At 59.2% G+C, this 16,635-nt stretch overlaps 1 protein-coding gene across 18 annotated transcripts in view; it reads right to left on the reverse strand.

Annotated features, from left to right (window-relative positions):
- The window catches only part of ABLIM2 (actin binding LIM protein family member 2), a 140,179-nt gene that overhangs the window by 79,770 nt on the left and 43,774 nt on the right, over positions 1-16,635 (reverse strand). For all 18 annotated transcript variants that reach the window (XR_006217108.1, XR_006217107.1, XM_042985053.1 and 15 more), the window contains exons 3-5: positions 14,103-14,286; positions 6,437-6,552; positions 384-510 (exon numbers count right to left, since the gene is read on the reverse strand). Coding sequence is in view for 16 of the 18 variants with exons in the window: in XM_042985053.1 (XP_042840987.1) it covers positions 384-510; positions 6,437-6,552; positions 14,103-14,286 (427 nt within the window). In the remaining 2 variants the exon portion in view is untranslated. The remainder of the gene's footprint in view (positions 1-383; positions 511-6,436; positions 6,553-14,102; positions 14,287-16,635) is intronic.

Genomic DNA, 16,635 nt, shown 5'->3' on the forward strand with positions numbered 1-16,635 from the left:
GGGAGCTGCCCAATGCCCAGGGACCGCCCAAGCTGTTGCGTGGGGCTGAGCCACCACGTCGGTGACAGCTGAGGCTGGTCAGCCCTCGCCCCCTCGCTCCCGCTGCTGCGGTCAGCCGGCGCTCGGTGCACTCTGCAGGCGATCCAGGCGCCACGGGAGGGTGACACCCGGGGACGGGTGTAGGGAGGCATCTTACAAAGGCTAAGCTGGGGGCCACGGTCTCTGCTTCGATCCACGGAAACACTTTGGAGGCGAGGCTGGTGGGAGGGGGCGCCGGGCGGGGGGACAGACACGCAGGGGCCTGGGCCGCGCGGGCCACGGGGCAGCCACGGCCCCGGGAGGCACCGTCAGCACAGGCAGACGCGGGAGGGCCGACCACTCACTTGCTGATGTATTCCGCGTCCAGCTGTTTCCCACACGTCTCGCACTTAAAACAGCCCAAGTGCCAGTGTTTGTCCAAAGCCACCAGGGACTGGCCGTTTTTAATTTCCGTGCCGCAGCCCCCGCAACCTGAAAGAAAGAGCAGGACACAGACATGGCCATCGTGGGCCAGGGGGCGTGGGGGCCTATCCCGCCGGGCCTCCGGGCTCAGAAGTGCCCACGGTCTGTGGGAGGGGACAGAGGGGACAGTCCAGCTGGCTGTGCTGGAGGGACCCTGCTACACACCAGCCGGCACAAGTGCCGAGAAACGAGCCACGAGGTTCGTCTCCGCAGGCATTGAGCGCCGACTGCATGCAGCCTGGGCTGGGAGCTGAAAGGGCCCTGCCTTGCAGAGGATGGGGCCAGGGCCTGGCAGCGGGTGTGTCCTGGGACAAGACCACACTGCAGGGTGGGGGCCGCCTGGAGGGGCGGGCAGCGCGTCCTCCTCTGTCTTAAAGCAGAGTGAACCTAAGTGACCCGGCCAACGTGCCCCCCGAGGAAACGCACTGCATTAGGGAGGTCTGAGCTGTCACCCCTGCCATTCCTTCCTCTGGGCCCTCGCCTGCCCTGATGCCCCTCCCAGGAAGCCCTCCCAACCCACTTGTCTGGACCTCTTCCCGTGGCCGTCTGTACCCGATGCAGACATCGGCATCCCCGATACGGACCACCCTGTCCCCACCTGTGCTTCGGGCCTCAGCCCGCGTCTGAGCCGGGCCCCGGGTGGTCAGCCTGGGGGGCCCCTCCCTTGGCAAACCGCCCCCAGGTGATACGCACCCCTCACCCCGTGGCCCCCGCCCGTCGGGGCACTGGCCTCCCCACGCCCCCGCTGCCCCTCCCAGTGTGCCCCTCCCTGCTCAATGGCCCTTGGGTCCCAGGCCCGCCCCTCAGCGCGTAGGCCTCTGAGGCCTGGCCTGGGGACCGCAACGGGGTCCCCAGCCAGTGACACCTGTGCTGAAGGATGACGGGGTGGAGCCAGGCCAGGGGAGCCTGGGGCACAGACACTGGCAGCATCGCCTGCCTGGGGTGTGTGTGTGTGTGTGTGTGTATGTGTGTGTGTGTGTATCTGGGTGTGTCAGGGGCAGGATGGGCCTCGGGGGCCCCGCAGGGTCCTGATGAGCAGACACAAGGAGAAGGCATCTGGCAAACGGCCCCCACGGCCCACAGGAGCCCGCAGCAACCCGGGCTCAGCCGAGGGGCTTGCAGGCCGAGCGGGGACCCCGCACCCCGAGATGAGAGAGGGTAGCCCAGGGCGCGACAGGCCCGGCTACCGGTCCTGGCCCCCACGGCTCACGGGGCCGCACTGGGCCGAGCTCTGTCCCCTCTGGGCCCCGTGTCCTCACTGGGGGGGTGGGGGGTGGGGCCATCCCATCGAATGACAAAACACAAAGGCACAGGGTGGCGGGGGCGGGGGGCACGCACGGGCCTGGCGCACGGCGGGGGCTCCACAAATGCTCTTCTCCTTGGCAGATGGCAGCGTCCTATTGTTTTCAGAAAAAAAACCATTTGACGCCCACAGAACCGTTGGTCGAGCTCTGGCTTTCCTAAATTATCACACGCAAACTGCGCACCAAACGCCCAAAGAACAGACTCCCGCTCCAAGACTGCGGGCGGGGGAAGCAGGCAGCTCGCTCAGCCGGGGCCCCTCGAGGCCCAGCGCGGCCGGCAGCCGGAGAACGCTGGGCCAATGAGTGCGTGCGCGCACGCGTGAATGAATGAGTGGGGACCGAGAGAACGCCCTCCTTTCTCCAGTTCAGGAAGCACCCAGAGCCCCTCCCCAACCTTCGACCTCCGTGGGTCCCCAGCAGCACGGAGGCAACGGCGGCTCGCCAGTTCCGGACTCCCGCGGGCTGGCTTCGACTGCGGGCTCGCCCTGTAAGCTCCACATCACCGCCTGTCGACCGAGGACGGCTGTGCTCCCCAGGGGACACCTGGCAATGTCCGGACACACTTTTGATTGTCCCCGCTGGAGGGGGGCATGCCCCAGGCACCTGGCGGGCGAGGCCAGGCCCGCCGCTCGGGGCCCTCCGGCGTGCAGGATGGTCCCACCGCACAGAATCATCCGGCCCCAACTGTCAGTGGCTCCAGAGTCGAGAAACCGGGCTTGGAGCCTTAGTTTGCTTCTCTGTACATGGACTAAGTGAAGGAGCAGGCCACACCGCATTGTGCCCAGGGCCGGGGGGAGGGGGAGGGGGCAGGGTAGCACAGTGGTTAGAAACCTGGCCCTTGGAGCCTGGCTGCCCTCACCCGCTGTGCGACTGTGGGCTAGTCGCTTGGCCTCTCTGTGCCCGGTACGAAGGGGGTGCATTCTACGGGGCCAACAGCAGTGTAGGCTCGCACGCTTGTTATGAGGCCACAGGCCCGTGGATGTGTTTGATAACTGAATAAACGCGCAAGAGGCCCAACGCCGTGATTGTTGCCGGAAGACCCGGGGGCCCAGCTCCCTGCGGGAAGCCACCTGAGGACGTCTCCCACATTGTCACCCCCCCAGCTACCATATTCGAGCCTGTCCGGCCCCGGGGGGCTGGGGGGGTTCCAGAGGCTCCCGGGGCGAGCCGGCTGTGTCTGCAGGAGGACGGGGACCCCACACCCACCCCAGCGAGCCTGGGGCAGAGTCTCGCTAGTAGTGGGCTGTGAACTCCGAGGCCAGAGCGCTTGCAGGAAGGACCGTTGCCACGGCAACAGCAATCGCCACTCTCCAAACACGACCGGAGCTCAGCATAGCTTTGCACGGCTTTGCAGACGACAGTACAGAACCCCGTGTGATGAATCCCGCCGACAACAGCTGTCGGCAAAGGGGACTGGCTCTGCCGTCACAGCAACGGGCTGAGCCTGGGCCGCTGCCCCAGCATGACCCTTCTAGAAAGTTCCAGACAGCTTCCTGTCTGCCCCAAAGCGCTCCCTCCTCTAGCGGACGTGGTCACGAGATCTTCAGCTCTTCCGCTAACTTGCGTGGGACACAGAACGTGCAGGGCGGCCTCTCTGAAGCCCGGTTGTGAACAGGGCGGGGGGGGGGGAGGGGGGTCATGGTCAAGGCGGGACAGACCCACCGTCACCCACTGGCCCCCAGGTCAAACTGGGTCGGGGAGCAGGGAAGGGCTCAGAGTCGGATCTGAGATTGACTTTTGAAAGCACGGAGCCGGCTGACGTCTAAAACTTGAAAATGCCCGACACGTCCTGAGGGGGCCCGTCATTGCTCTGAAAGCCCGGACTGAGTGGAAGGGCCGGGGGCAACGGCAGGGAAAGATAAACCGGATCGAGCGTGCCCCCACGCACCGGGGCTCTGAGCTGAGCTGGCGACACCCACCCCGGACGGCAGCGCGGGGGCGAGAGCGTGTTGACTCCTGGGGGCCGCAGCACCCCCCAAGGCAGACGCACCCTAAGACAGAAGCACCCGATTAAGGGCACAGAGCCGTCACCGTACCCTACTGGGCATGCGACCTCACGGCCTCGCTGCCCCGTTTCCCAGGCAGCAGCGGGCCAGCGAGGGGGCTGGGGTTCCAGGGCCCCACCGCCGACCCCTGAGCACCTGAGCAACGTAGGCTCTTTCGGGCAGAAGACGGGGAAGCCCCAAGGGCCACAGGCCACGGGTCTCAGAGGGGAGGGCCGTGGACCCTCACCGCCACCCCCCTTCCTGCTGAGGGTGCACCACCCCTCCTGACTCAGTTCGGAGCTGGAGGCCGGGGAGGGGGAAGCCCAGGGAAGGGAAGCGGGGGGGAGAAGCAAAAAGAGCTCTCGGGGAGGAGACCCTCCTCGGGGCAGCGGGGGAGGCAGCCCGGGGCAGAAGCTGTTGTGCAAGATTCAGAAGGAGTGGTGTCTCCTCCAGGGATGGAACAGCGTGGGCGTGCAGTGCAGAGCGCTTATCCTGTTGCTAAGCAACAGGCACAGGGCCAGAGCCAAGAGGGATGCTGAGGGGCGCTCAGAGCCCCAGGGCTCCAGCTGGACTCCGACCTCTACAGCTGCCCGGGGAAGAGCCGCTTCCCCCTTCCGCCCACCGCGCTCCTCCGGCCCCGCGACCTGCGGGCCGACCACGCTGCCGCTCAAGCTTCTCCTGGCATCCCTCACTCAACAGCCATCTATGGCTCCTCATTGCCTCCGGGATGCAGTGGGACTGGGCACGGCTTTGCCATCTGGTGTCCGTCTCTCCCGCTTCATTCCGTCCCTTGTCCCCCCACGTAGCAGCCCCCCGCTGGTCCACTCACGAGGATCGGGTGGCTGCCCGCTCTCTCCCTGTCCTGTAGCGTCTTCCTTTCCATGTCCACCCACTGGAACCTGTGTTTCAAGTTTCAGAACAAGGGCCACCTGCACCCCTGCTTTGGAGTTTGAAGCCCTTGGCTCGAGCCTAGCGGGACACCCGGCTCCTGGCACACACACACCCACCTCCCCGCCCGACTCAGGGCACTTCTGGGACGGAGAGGAGGCATCCTGCCTGACGGGGCTGCTCTGGGGACACAAGGAAGCGGGGATTGATGGGGAGGATTCTGCAGATATCCACACAGGAGCCAGGAGCCGGTGGGGAATGTTTAACAGTCCCCAGACACCAAAAAGGTTCTAGGCGGGAGATTTTCAGTGCGGACTGGAAGATGGGACGGGTTACGTTATTAGATCACCTGGGGGTCAAGGGAGCATTTGTTCTCTGGAAATGTAAATTTGGTATTTTAAAATACTTTTATATTTGGAAAGGGCAGAGCCTTTCCCAACTCAAAAAATTCTTAGACAAGGAGTCTGTCGTCAGGCACGTTTCTCTTTTTACTCTGGCTGCCGGGGAGCTCTGGACAAACTGTTCAAACTAACCTCCCCCCTTCTAATCTTGCTTGTTAGAGCTTTTAATTACTATTTCAGATTTAATTATAATAGCATCAACTGCGACGCAAATCCCCAGAAGTTCAATCAATGCAGACCTCAGCGGGAGAGAAATCCTTGAATGGAGGACTCTCCCAGCAAGCCCCAAAGCAACAGCCTCACCAACGGACGCGGCTGCTAGTTTGTCTCCCCAAGAGATGAGGGCTTCGCCTCCCTCCACAGAGTGAAATTACTACCAGGCCCTGGAGCACCGAGCTTCTGGAAGGCTGGAGGTACAATCTCTCCTGGAGAGATTTTCAACGTGGCAGACAAGGTGGGCGAGGAAGAAGAAGGTGCTTAACGGGGGGTGGGGGGGGGGAGCAGGAATGAACTGTGATAGACGTCAGCACAAAGCCCTCCTCTGTCAAGGGACACGTGACTCAGGCACCGGGGACACCACAGCGGCCGTGGCACGCAGGGTGGGCCCGGAAACTCCATGCGGGTGGGCCCGGAAACTCCAATCCTGCCCAGGGAACCAGGCAGCAGCAGGCCCGGGAGTGCGGGGCCCCCTTCCCAGTCCCGGCGCCCCACGTCCGGCCCAGCAGAGCTGCAGGTCGGCAGAAGAGCCCCTGCCTCGCCCTCTCGCTGCCCTGCACTCAGCACACATTGATTCCTTTACAATCTGCTTCTGCATCCAACAAGCATGCCTTGAGCACCTACTGCATGCAAATCCCGGCCTAGCTCTGGGCAGGGCGGGTGTGTGTGTGTGTGTGTGTGTGTGTGTGTGTAGCACTTAACCCGGGAGCCCCTGACCTCAGGAGCCCAGAGTTCAGTGCTCTCCTAATGGCTCCCCCAAAGAGCTTCTGGAAGGTCTAGAATTATCTACTATTATTGAGCTCTAGAAGGTGGAACTCAGTGTGTGCGTGTGTGTGTGTGTGTGTGTGTGTGTGTGTGTGTGTGCATTGGAGGGAGAGGACCAGAGGAGGCCAGGAGGCTTCCTGGAGGAGGCAGGCTGGAGCCGGGCTGAAAGGAGGAATGGCGTGTGGCAGGGAGGGCACGGCTGCGCGAACGCTTGGAGGTCCAGGAGCCCCAGAGACTTCTGTCCCCTTCTGTCCCCTGTGTTTGTCCACAGTCAGGGGTTCACTCCCACGGCCTGTGCCCCGGGAGGTCAGGTCCCTCCCGGACACCGCGAGGCCAGCCACCCCCTCCCCCCACATACCGCTCGGTGCCCACTTACTCCAGAGGCCCTGGGACAGGTGCACGCTGCCGCCCGCTGTCTTGGGCAGGGAGCACTTCTGACACACGCATTCCTTCCCGTTGAAGGTCACTCGGTCCCCAGGCGGGAAGGGCAACCTGAAATAAGAGAACGTGTGACCGGCCAGCATTGCCTCCGGCTCTTCTCCCGGGGTGGGGGACCGAGACCCCCCTGCCCCGTATACCACCGCTTCCCCGGGGGCCTCGCGCAGACGGGTGCCGCAGGCTGAGGACACGCAGGGCCCCCCCGCCTGCTGCGAGCCCAGGCCAGTCACCCACACCTAAGCCTCAGTTTCCTCTCTGTGCAAACAGGCAGAATCGTAGTGCCCCGGTGAGGGGCAGCGAGGGCCAGCCCCGTGCTTGGCTCACGGCAACCAACCAGGCAGCGTCGACGACTCCCTCCTCCATTCGACCCTGCCTCCTCTGACCGCCCAGGATGCTGTGTCCAAATCAGTTCAATGATAATGGCAACGGCGAGCATTTATTGAGCACCTACTCTATGCCAGCTGCCACGTCTCACCATAGATGCCTCACATGCATGCCTCATTTAATAACTTTAGGACATTTGTCCAAGCTGGAGTTTGCTTCATTTTTGGCTCCCTAGATGAAAACCCAAGTTCAGAGAGGATAGTTAACTTTTCCAAGGACACACAGCAGATGCATGTCAGAACCGGAGTCAAAGCAAGGCCTGCCCCGCTGCAGAGCCGCATGATTTACCTACTGAGGCCTCTAAAAAGTCAGTGCCTGTAGACAGTTTAATTTTTGAAACTACCCCACTGAAATATCGTTTACCTGGATTGCTGAGCGTTCTGGCACTTGCTGAATTCTGCATCCAGAGTGAATCCCAGCCCTGGTGCGAGGTAGGTCATGGCCCGGGGCTGCCCTGAGCCAGGCTGGAAGGGGCAGCAGGGAGCCTACTAGCCTCCTTCACCGAGGACCTCCCCTCCGGGAAGGTGGCTGCTCTCTGGTGAGCCAGGGACAGGCCACCTGCAGTTGGGGGCCGGAAGACGGACCCGAGTGTCCTGCCCATGTCCCATCCCGGCCACCTGCTGCCTCTGAGCTCCTGGCAGCCCCCGGGCCATGTTCCTTCCCCGGCTCAGCCTGGTCGGAGAAGCCGTGCTCTGGGGCCAGGAGCCTGCAGAACTCTCTGGGCCAGGAGCCTGGACCAGCACATGCCCTTTCCTCTGGTTAAACCTGTGTCGTCTCCACTTTGCCTTCTCAGGGCTGGACAGTCCATGGCACACCCCAGGCGCTCAGCAGGTGCTTGGTAATGCGTGAATGGGTGAGTGAACGAGTGAATGACCAGAGGCCCCCAGGAGGCCTAACTCAGCCGTCCTCACCCGGCTGGCCTCCCCACGAGGCCTGCCCGGTCACACCGGCCCCAGGCCAGCCCGAACCCTGCAGCAGGGGTCCCCCCAACAGAGCCTGCCATCGCCCCCACCTTGTGCGGCCGGGGGTCATTCAGCAGGTGTGTTCTCGGGTCCCCACTGGGCCAGTTCCTGCTCTTGGGGACCGACGACAAATACAAGCTGAGCTGGCCTGTCTCCCCAGGCTTGTGAGACAGCCCTGCAGACCTGGTTGCTCGGGGCCCGGAACCTTCACAGCTGACGCCTTGTGCTGTGTCACCTGTGGTCAGCGCTGTGCTCTGCTGCACCCTCTTAGACTCTTGCATCTGGCCTGCTAATGTGCGGTGTTAGGACAGAGTGGGGGGTCCTCACCTTCCCTGCATGTGCACTCACAGGGTCTCTGGCTGTGTAACCCAGAGCAGGTTACTTACCCTGTCCGAGTCCTGTTTCTCACCTGTGAAGTGAGACTGAAAATACCTGTCTCATCGGGCTGCGATTCATCCATCCATGCATCCATCCATGCACCCATCCATCCATCACCCATCCATCACCCATCCATCCACCAATCCATCCATCCATCCATCCATCCATCCATCCATTTATGGATATATCCATTCCCACCCACATCCATTCATCCATCCATCCATCCATCACCCATCCCCCATCCAGCCACCCATCCATCCATCTACCCATCCATCCATCACCCATCCATCACCCATCCAACCACCAACCCATCCATCCATCCATCCATCCATCCATTTATGGATATATCCATTCCCACCCACATCCATTCATCCATCCATCCATCCATCACCCATCCCCCATCCAGCCACCCATCCATCCATCTACCCATCCATCCATCACCCATCCATCACCCATCCAACCACCAACCCATCCATCCATCCATCCATCCATCCATTTATGGATATATCCATTCCCACCCACATCCATTCATCCATCCATCCATCCATCACCCATCCCCCAACCATGCATCCATACACCATCCATCCATCCATCCATCCATCCATCACCCATCCATCCACTAACCCATCCATCCATCCATCCATCCATCCATCCATTTATGGATATATCCATTCCCACCCACATCCATTCATCCATCCATCCATCCATCACCCATCCCCCAACCATGCATCCATACACCATCCATCCATCCATCCATCCATCCATCCATCCATCCATCACCCATCCATCCACTAACCCATCCATCCATCCATCCATCCATCCATCCATCCATTTATGGATATATCCATTCCCACCCACATCCATTCATCCATCCATCCATCCATCACCCATCCCCCAACCATGCATCCATACACCATCCATCCATCCATCCATCCATCCATCCATCCATCCATGCATCCATCCATTCCCACCCACATCCATCCATCCATCACCCATCCCCCATCCATCCATCCACCCATCCACCCATCCACCCATCCACCCATCCATCCATCCATCCCTCCATTGGACAAATTGTATGGAAAGCTCTAGCATACTGCCTGGGACCATGAGGGGCTGAATAAATGATAGCTATGATTGTATTAGCTCAACTTTATTGAAATATACTTTGACAAATGTTCCCATTGATGTTATCAACACCACAGTCATGATATGGGACATTGCATCCACTGCAAAAAGTCCCCTGTGATTTTCTGTAATGACTCCCCCACCCTCCACCACCACCACCCTTGACCCCAGGCAACCGTGGTGGGCATTCTGTCGCCATGGATCCGATATGCCTTTTCTGGAACTGCATATACATGGACTCACACAGGACATAGCCTCTGATGTCTGGTTCAGCGTCCTGCCCCTGACACTCACTCGCATGCTGCACACATCAATAGCTTGCACCTCGTTACTACTGAGCGGTGCTCCCCCGGACAGGTGAGGAACACGATTCCATTCACCGTTGACAGACATCTGGGTTCTTTCCAGTTTGGGGCTGTTACAAATAAAGCTGCTGAGAACGTTCAGTGACAAGTCATTCTGTGGTCACGTGCTTTCACTGCTCTTGGGTACGTACCCGGGGCATATGCTAACTCTGTGATTAAGTTTGTAATGAACCACCAAACTGATCTCCAGAGAGGTCGCACCACTTTGCATTCCCACCGGCAACACGTGAGGGTTCGTTCAGGCTCATACCCTCGCCAACAATCGCCGTTACCTTCCGTTTCCGTTCTAGACGTTCTGGTGGCTAGCTGATGGTTCCTCACCATTTCAATCTGCACTGTTTTATGTGCTTATGGCCATTCGTCTATATTCTTTTGTGGAGTGTCTGTTAAACCTTTCTGCCCATTTTCCATAGGACTTTGGTTTACCTTCTTGCTGCTGACTTGTAGAAGTTCTGTACGTATTTGGATGCCGATGCCTCATCAGATGTATATTATCTACCAGCTGATGGCTTGCTTCGGAACTTTATTGATAGCTTTTGACATTATTTTTCGTCCTTTAACTTTCCCGTCACGCGGGTGTGTTGGCAACAAGTTCTCTCAGCTTTTGTGTGCTGACAGAAGTCTTTATTTTGCCTTCATTATTTTGGAGGGGGACACATTTATTGATGTCATTTTAATCACACACTACAGGCATCCCTCAGAGATACTACGGGTTCGGTTCCAAACCACTGCAATAAAGCAAATTCCGGTTTCCCGGGGCGTAGAAAAGGTATGTTTACACTGTGGTCTATTAGATGTGCAGTAGCACGAAGTCAAAAAAACCACGTACATACCTTAAAAAGTACTTTATCGCTAAAAAATGCTAACCGTCACCCGAACTTTCAGTAAGTCGTAGTCACTGATCACACATCAGCCCAACAAATACGAAACTGAAAAAGCTTGACATGTTGTGAGAATGACCGAAAGGTGACAGAGACACGAAGGGAGCAGATACTGTCGGAAAATGGCACCGACGCGCTCGCTCGATGCAGCGCTGGCACAACCTCCAACTTGTAAAACACACAGTGTCTGCAAAGCACGATAAACTGAAGTGAACAAAGTGAGGGGTGCCTGTGTGACATTCATGTCATTCAACGTGGTTTCTAGGCTACTCAGACTTGGGCGTTTATCCCCACAATCAATTTGAGGACTTTTTCGTCACCCCGAACAAGAAACCCCATATTCCTTAGTGGTCGTGCCTTCACTTTTGAAAGTGTTTTTCTTTTTTCTTTTTTTCTTTTTTGATGTGTGGGGGGTGGGCGGGAGGCTTGGCATGGAATTGATTTCTTTCTTGTAAGTCTTTAAAGATACTAGCCCATTGTCTTCTGTTGGGCATAGTTTTAGGTGAGAAGTCTGTAAGAATTCCTTTGTTCCATCGTCTGTGAAGTGGGGTTTTTCCCCCCTCTTGCTCCTTGTTAGATGTGTTACTATTTTTCAGAAATCTGATGACGACGGGCTTAGTAGGTTTCTGTTGTGTTTATGCTACTTGAGATTCATCAACATTCCTGGATCCACGAGTTAACAGCTTTCATCAAACTAGAAATCGTTTAGCCATTATTGCTTCAATTATCCGCTCTTCCCCCACCTCCTGGATCTCCCCCCCCCCTTGGACAGGTAAAAAGATCCTTTATTCTCAGATTCCTGAGCTTGTCCCCATGTTTCCCAGTCTTTTCTGTCTCTTTGCTGTAGTCTGAATAGATCCTATGGTTTTGTCTTCAGGTTCACCAAGCCTTTCCTCTGCAATACTTACTCTACCGCTAATTCCTTTGAAGGAATTTTCGTCTCAGAAACTGTAATTTTCATCTGCAGGAATCCCACTTGGTTTCTTTTCATGCGTCCTGTGGCACTCCCACTTATATTCACATTTTCCTTTAAATACCGAAGCATATTTCCAATACTTTTTCAAGCCACCGGCTGCTACTCTCACATCACTCTCATTTCTGGGTCTACTTCTATTGACTCGTTTTTCTCCTGGCTTTGGGTCTCATTTTCCAGCTTCTTCTGTGACTAGTCCTATTTGATCGGATGTTGGGCGCCGCATTCTATGATGCCGAGGGCTGGACCCCACTCTTCCTATGGAGAGTGCCGGGTCTCTTCTGGCAGAGGCTCGTTTGCAGATCAGTGCGACCTTTTGTGGGTTTGACCCTTTTCTTCGTTGCAGCAGGTGTTTGCAGCTTTCGCACACAGGCTATTTTAGCCCCACTAATCAGGCACGACCCCCCACTGCGTACCTGGGTGTTCAACAGCCCGGTCACAACTTGAACGTCTCCCAGCCCTGGGAACGGTTCAGCTTACAGCGATCCGGTCGCTCTCTGTCCACCTGGTGAAATGTCCTCTCTGCCTGGGTGGCTTTGTGTCCAGTCAAAGGCTCAGAGGCGCCCCCACGTTGCTCCCTGCACTCGCTCTGCGGGGCCCCCTCCCCTCCGGACTACGGCTCCTGCTGCTCGGATCACCGCCTCCTGACTCGGTCTCCCCTCCTGGTACTACGGCTCCAGAAACTGTCTCCGGGCACAAAGCTGGGTATTTTCAGAGTCTGCTGCCTGTGTCTCCAGGCTTAGTCCCAAGCAGCCTGTGCTCCAGTGCCTGAAAACAGTTGTTTCGTGTATTTTGTCCAGTTTTATAGTCGTGTACGGAGATTGGTAAGTGCAACGCGGTCAATGCAGCGCGACAGAACCGTCTGCTGTTGTTTTCAAAACAGGAGATTATCCAGAGGTGATCCTTCTAGCCAACGGTGATCACGTCTCCTCGTCTCTAAGCTACATGCACAGAAACCAACTATTTGATAGTCCTGATGGGAACTTGGGCCTGAACGTGGCACGAGAGCACAGTGACTGTCATTAGAAACGCTCCTTGTCATCGTTCCCCCGTCTCTGCACCTCCCTGACGAAAATATCCACTTCTGTCTGGCACCAAGGCTGTAACTACAGCCAACAGCTCAAAAACTGCCCTTGAAACTGGGTGTGGTGAGACAGAGAACACAGAGCAGAAGTTAACTCTGGGGAGTTTTTTTTATTATTATTCTTTGTCTCTCAGAAATGGAACATGTTCCTGGGGGCTGGAGCCATGTGTCTGGGGGCCGGGTGCTCGTGAGAAAACTGGCCTGCGCTCTGGCCAGAGCAGGGTGCTCTGGCCTCCCTGCTGAGCCCCCTGAGGTGCAGGGCAGAGAGGGGAGCCGGTTGTGGCCCTGCCATGAGGATCAGGCCCTCAGTCCATCTCCAGCGACCCTCCGCCTCACCCCTGCTCTGGGCCAGGCACAGGGCACCACTGAGGAAGCAGGCCCAGCCCCTGCCCGCACGCAACTCCAGAGACGTGCTGCTGGGAAGGTGCCGTGGGGCCCAGGTGAGCACCTGTGCAGGGCACAGTGGTGCCCTGCTGAGGCAGGGGAGCTGTCCCCCAGGGTAGGAAAGGCCCTGACGGTGCACCCTCGTACTTCAGGGTCTCTGGGTGCTGAGCCCTTAGAGTCTGGGCTAATGCCTCCCTGAGTCACCGGCACTGGCCCTGTACCAGGCGCACGCAGGTGCTGAAAAAGCCTGGTTGCAGGAAGGAAGGAACGAATGAATGAATGAATGAATGAACTAGAGCAGACTGCGAAGTCCTCTCAGCCAGGCTGAGGAGCCCGGACTTTGTCAGGGATGCCGGGCGGGGGGGCAGCGAGGGGAAGCGACAGACAGAGAGGCGGGGACCCCGGCGTGGAGGCCGCGGCAGGACCCCAAGCAGGCACGTGTTGAAGCCTCGGTGGGGGTCGCGGCTGGGGAGAGCGTAGCAAGGGAGGGGCCCTTCCCCAGATCCGGAAGACGCTCACGCTTGGGGGTCCTGCCCCCGGGGGGGCTGGTGGGGTGCCACCCACAGATCGAGGACAGGGGCAGCTGAGGAGGGGCTAAGCGTGGCCTCCACAGGCACCAACGCAAGAGAAGAAACATGTGGAGAGTGCCGGCGGGAGAGGAGCTGACCGAGGGGGCCGCGGAGGGTGGGGAGGGAGCCCCTTCCCAGAAGCCCAGAACCCCCTGCACTCTGTGCCCCCCAGGAAAGAGGGCCTGGGGGCCTGGTCCTGTGCTGGGGGCAAGGGGTGGATGCCTGCAGGGTCGGGTCGGGCCGGGCGAAGATGTGCCTCGGTGCATGTCCGCCTGCCGGCCCTGGGCTGGGACCTGCCTCTGCTCCCAGCTGTGGCCCAACAGGAGGAAGGGAGGGGGAGGGGGGAGGAGGGAGAGGGAGGCAGAGGGGAGAGGGAGGGAGAGGGGAGAAGGAGGGAGGGAGAGAAGGAAGGAGGGGGAGGGAGGGGAGGGAGAGAGGGAAGGGAGGGACGGAGGGGAGAAGGACAGGGAAGGCGCGGGGAGCCCGCGGCCTCACTCACCGGCACACGGCGCACACGAAGCAGTCGGGGTGGTAGGTCTTGCCCAGCGCGGACACCACCTCGCCCTCGATGAACCGGTCGCAGCTGAAGCAGCGGGTCCCGTACAGCCTCTGGTAGTCCCGCGTGCAGATGTACTCGCCCTGGCGCACGAAGAAGCCGCCCTCGGCCAGGTCACAGCCACACGCTGGGGGGCGGCCGCGGCGTCAGCAGGGCGGGGACCCCGGGCGGGTTTCCCGCCGCACGCGGCCCCCCCCCCCCCCCCCCCCCGCCCTGCGCGGGTCGCGGACTCTCCCGCGGAAGCTTCCGGAAGAGCGGCCCCCACCCGGGCCGGGAGTCGCGCCGCCTCGCCAGCCCCCTCGGCCCCCCGGCAGGGAAGGAGCGCCGACGCCCCCGAGACCCTCCGCTCCCGGGGCGTTCCCAGCACGGGACACAGGGGCCCGGACGGCGCCCCGTCCTGGGCGGGAAGCCCCGCGGGGCGGAGGGCAGACGCGTCGCCGTGGTTGTCCCCAGGCCACCGAGGAAGTCCCGACGCCCCCTCCAATGTCCGTCTCCACGTCTCACGTCTGTCTCCCAAGGCCAGACTCCCACAGACTCCCACAGGCCATGGTCACTTGAGCACAAATCCTTTCGTCCCCTGTGCCCTAAACACACTCTTCTGGCCCCAGGAAGAGCCCCGCGGAGGGGCTCTGAGAACTTTGCCAGGTGGGGAACGGGGCGACTTGCCTCAGGACAGACTGCCGGTGTGCGTCCCGGACACCCATGCCTTCCCCTCCCCACCCCCACACCCCCCCTCCAGCCCAGGGGCACGTGGGAGCCATACACGGTTTCAGAGGGAGCAGCCTATGCTCTCCCTGGCTGGCCCAGCCCCTCCCTGCTGGGGACCAAGAGGGCGCCCCTGCAGCTCCAGACCCTGCCAGCTGGGCCAGTCCTGGGTCCCCCTGGGTCACAGCCCCCAAGCAGAGTCTTGAAAACCACATCCGTCCGTCCTTCCTTCCTCCCTTCCTTCCTTCTTTCCTTCCTCCCTTCCTTTCTTCCTCCCTTCCTTCCTTCCTCCTTTCCTTCCTTTCTTCCTTCCTCCGTCCCTTCCTTCCTTCTCTCCTTCCTTCCTTCTTTCCTTCCTCCTTCCTTCTCTCCTTCCTTCCTCCCTTCCTTCCTTCCTCCTTTCCTTCCTTTCTTCCTTCCTTCCTTCCTCCCTTCCTTCCTTCCTCCTTTCCTTCCTTTCTTCCTTCCTTCCTTCCTCCCTTCCTTCCTTCCTCCTTTCCTTCCTTTCTTCCTTCCTTCCTTCCTCCCTTCCTTCCTTCCTCCTTTCCTTCCTTTCTTCCTTCCTTCCTTCCTCCTTTCCTTCCTTCCTTCTCTCCTTCCTTCCTCCCTCCCTTCCTTCCTCCCTCCCTTCCTTCCTTCCTTCCTCCTTCATCATAATATTGCATCAGCACTTAAAATTTTTCATCAAAACATTAATTGATTGCAAAGGATGCTGCTTCTAGGGAATTCTGACTACCGGCATCTTTCGCTTTAACTCACGTCGTCCTTTCGAGCACATCCAGTGGGAGGTCTTGCCAGAGTGAGACCGCCAGCATCTTCTAGCAAAGCCCACAGCCAGCATTCGTAAAAGTGGAAACTTCACCTTGCCCCCCTTTTGCCTGGAAAGCCTAGTTCCCTTCTACTTCCCCAAAGAACCGCATGTGAACGTAACTGTTTTAAGACCGGAAGTGCCGCCTCGCCTCCTCCGCAGGAAAAAATTCCAGAGTCAACGTGGACATTGATTTCTTGGGAATGTCCTGTGGTCACAAGGCTCTAAATATTTAATAAGTTATTCTGGATTGGGTTATTTTTTTTTTACTAAGATGAGTAGAAAGCTAGCAAAGTAACACATACATTATAAATTCGGATAAGTCATTGGAGACAGAGAAAACCTTTCTACATAAGCTCTCGGTGCCACGGATGGTGTTGACCGAGGGGAACGCCCGGTGTCCGGTCAAGGGAGCCCCGACCGTGGAACCTTTTCTTGGTGCCCTGGGAGTCTGGGAGGCGAAGGGAAGCCTGGCGGCCTTCCTTCCGGACAGGTGCCTTCTCGGGGGCTCGGGTTTCGGAAGAGCATTTGCGGAAATTTGGAGTCTGGGCTGAACCTCTGGGAGTCGGGGTCCTCCCGGGGCCCGGTCCGCAGAGCCCCCCTCAGCTCACACCCCACTCAGTGCCCACCACCTGCCCCGTCGCCTGCTGCCCGGGGGCTCCGGCGGCCCCGCGGGGAGGGGAGCCCCCTCAGCTCAGCTCCCATCTCCCACACAAGGTGGGTGGTGGACCCCTCGCCCGGGCCACAGGGTGGCACGTGCGATGTGCCAGTTGTGGAGAGCAGAGCGGTTCTCCAAGGAGATGTGAGCTCTGCAGACGAGGTGAGACGTCAGCTGAGCAGCTGAGCCCAGACGCTGGAGCTGCCTGGCTCTGGACCCCAGCTCCGCCCGTGCCCTCGGCTGTGCGTCCTGGGCAAGTTCCTTAACCTTTCTGGGCCTCTGCAGAGGCCTCCCCGAGGCTCGGT

Source organism: Panthera tigris, chromosome B1 (assembly GCF_018350195.1).
Source record: "Panthera tigris isolate Pti1 chromosome B1, P.tigris_Pti1_mat1.1, whole genome shotgun sequence".
Taxonomy (NCBI): Eukaryota; Metazoa; Chordata; class Mammalia; order Carnivora; family Felidae; genus Panthera; species Panthera tigris.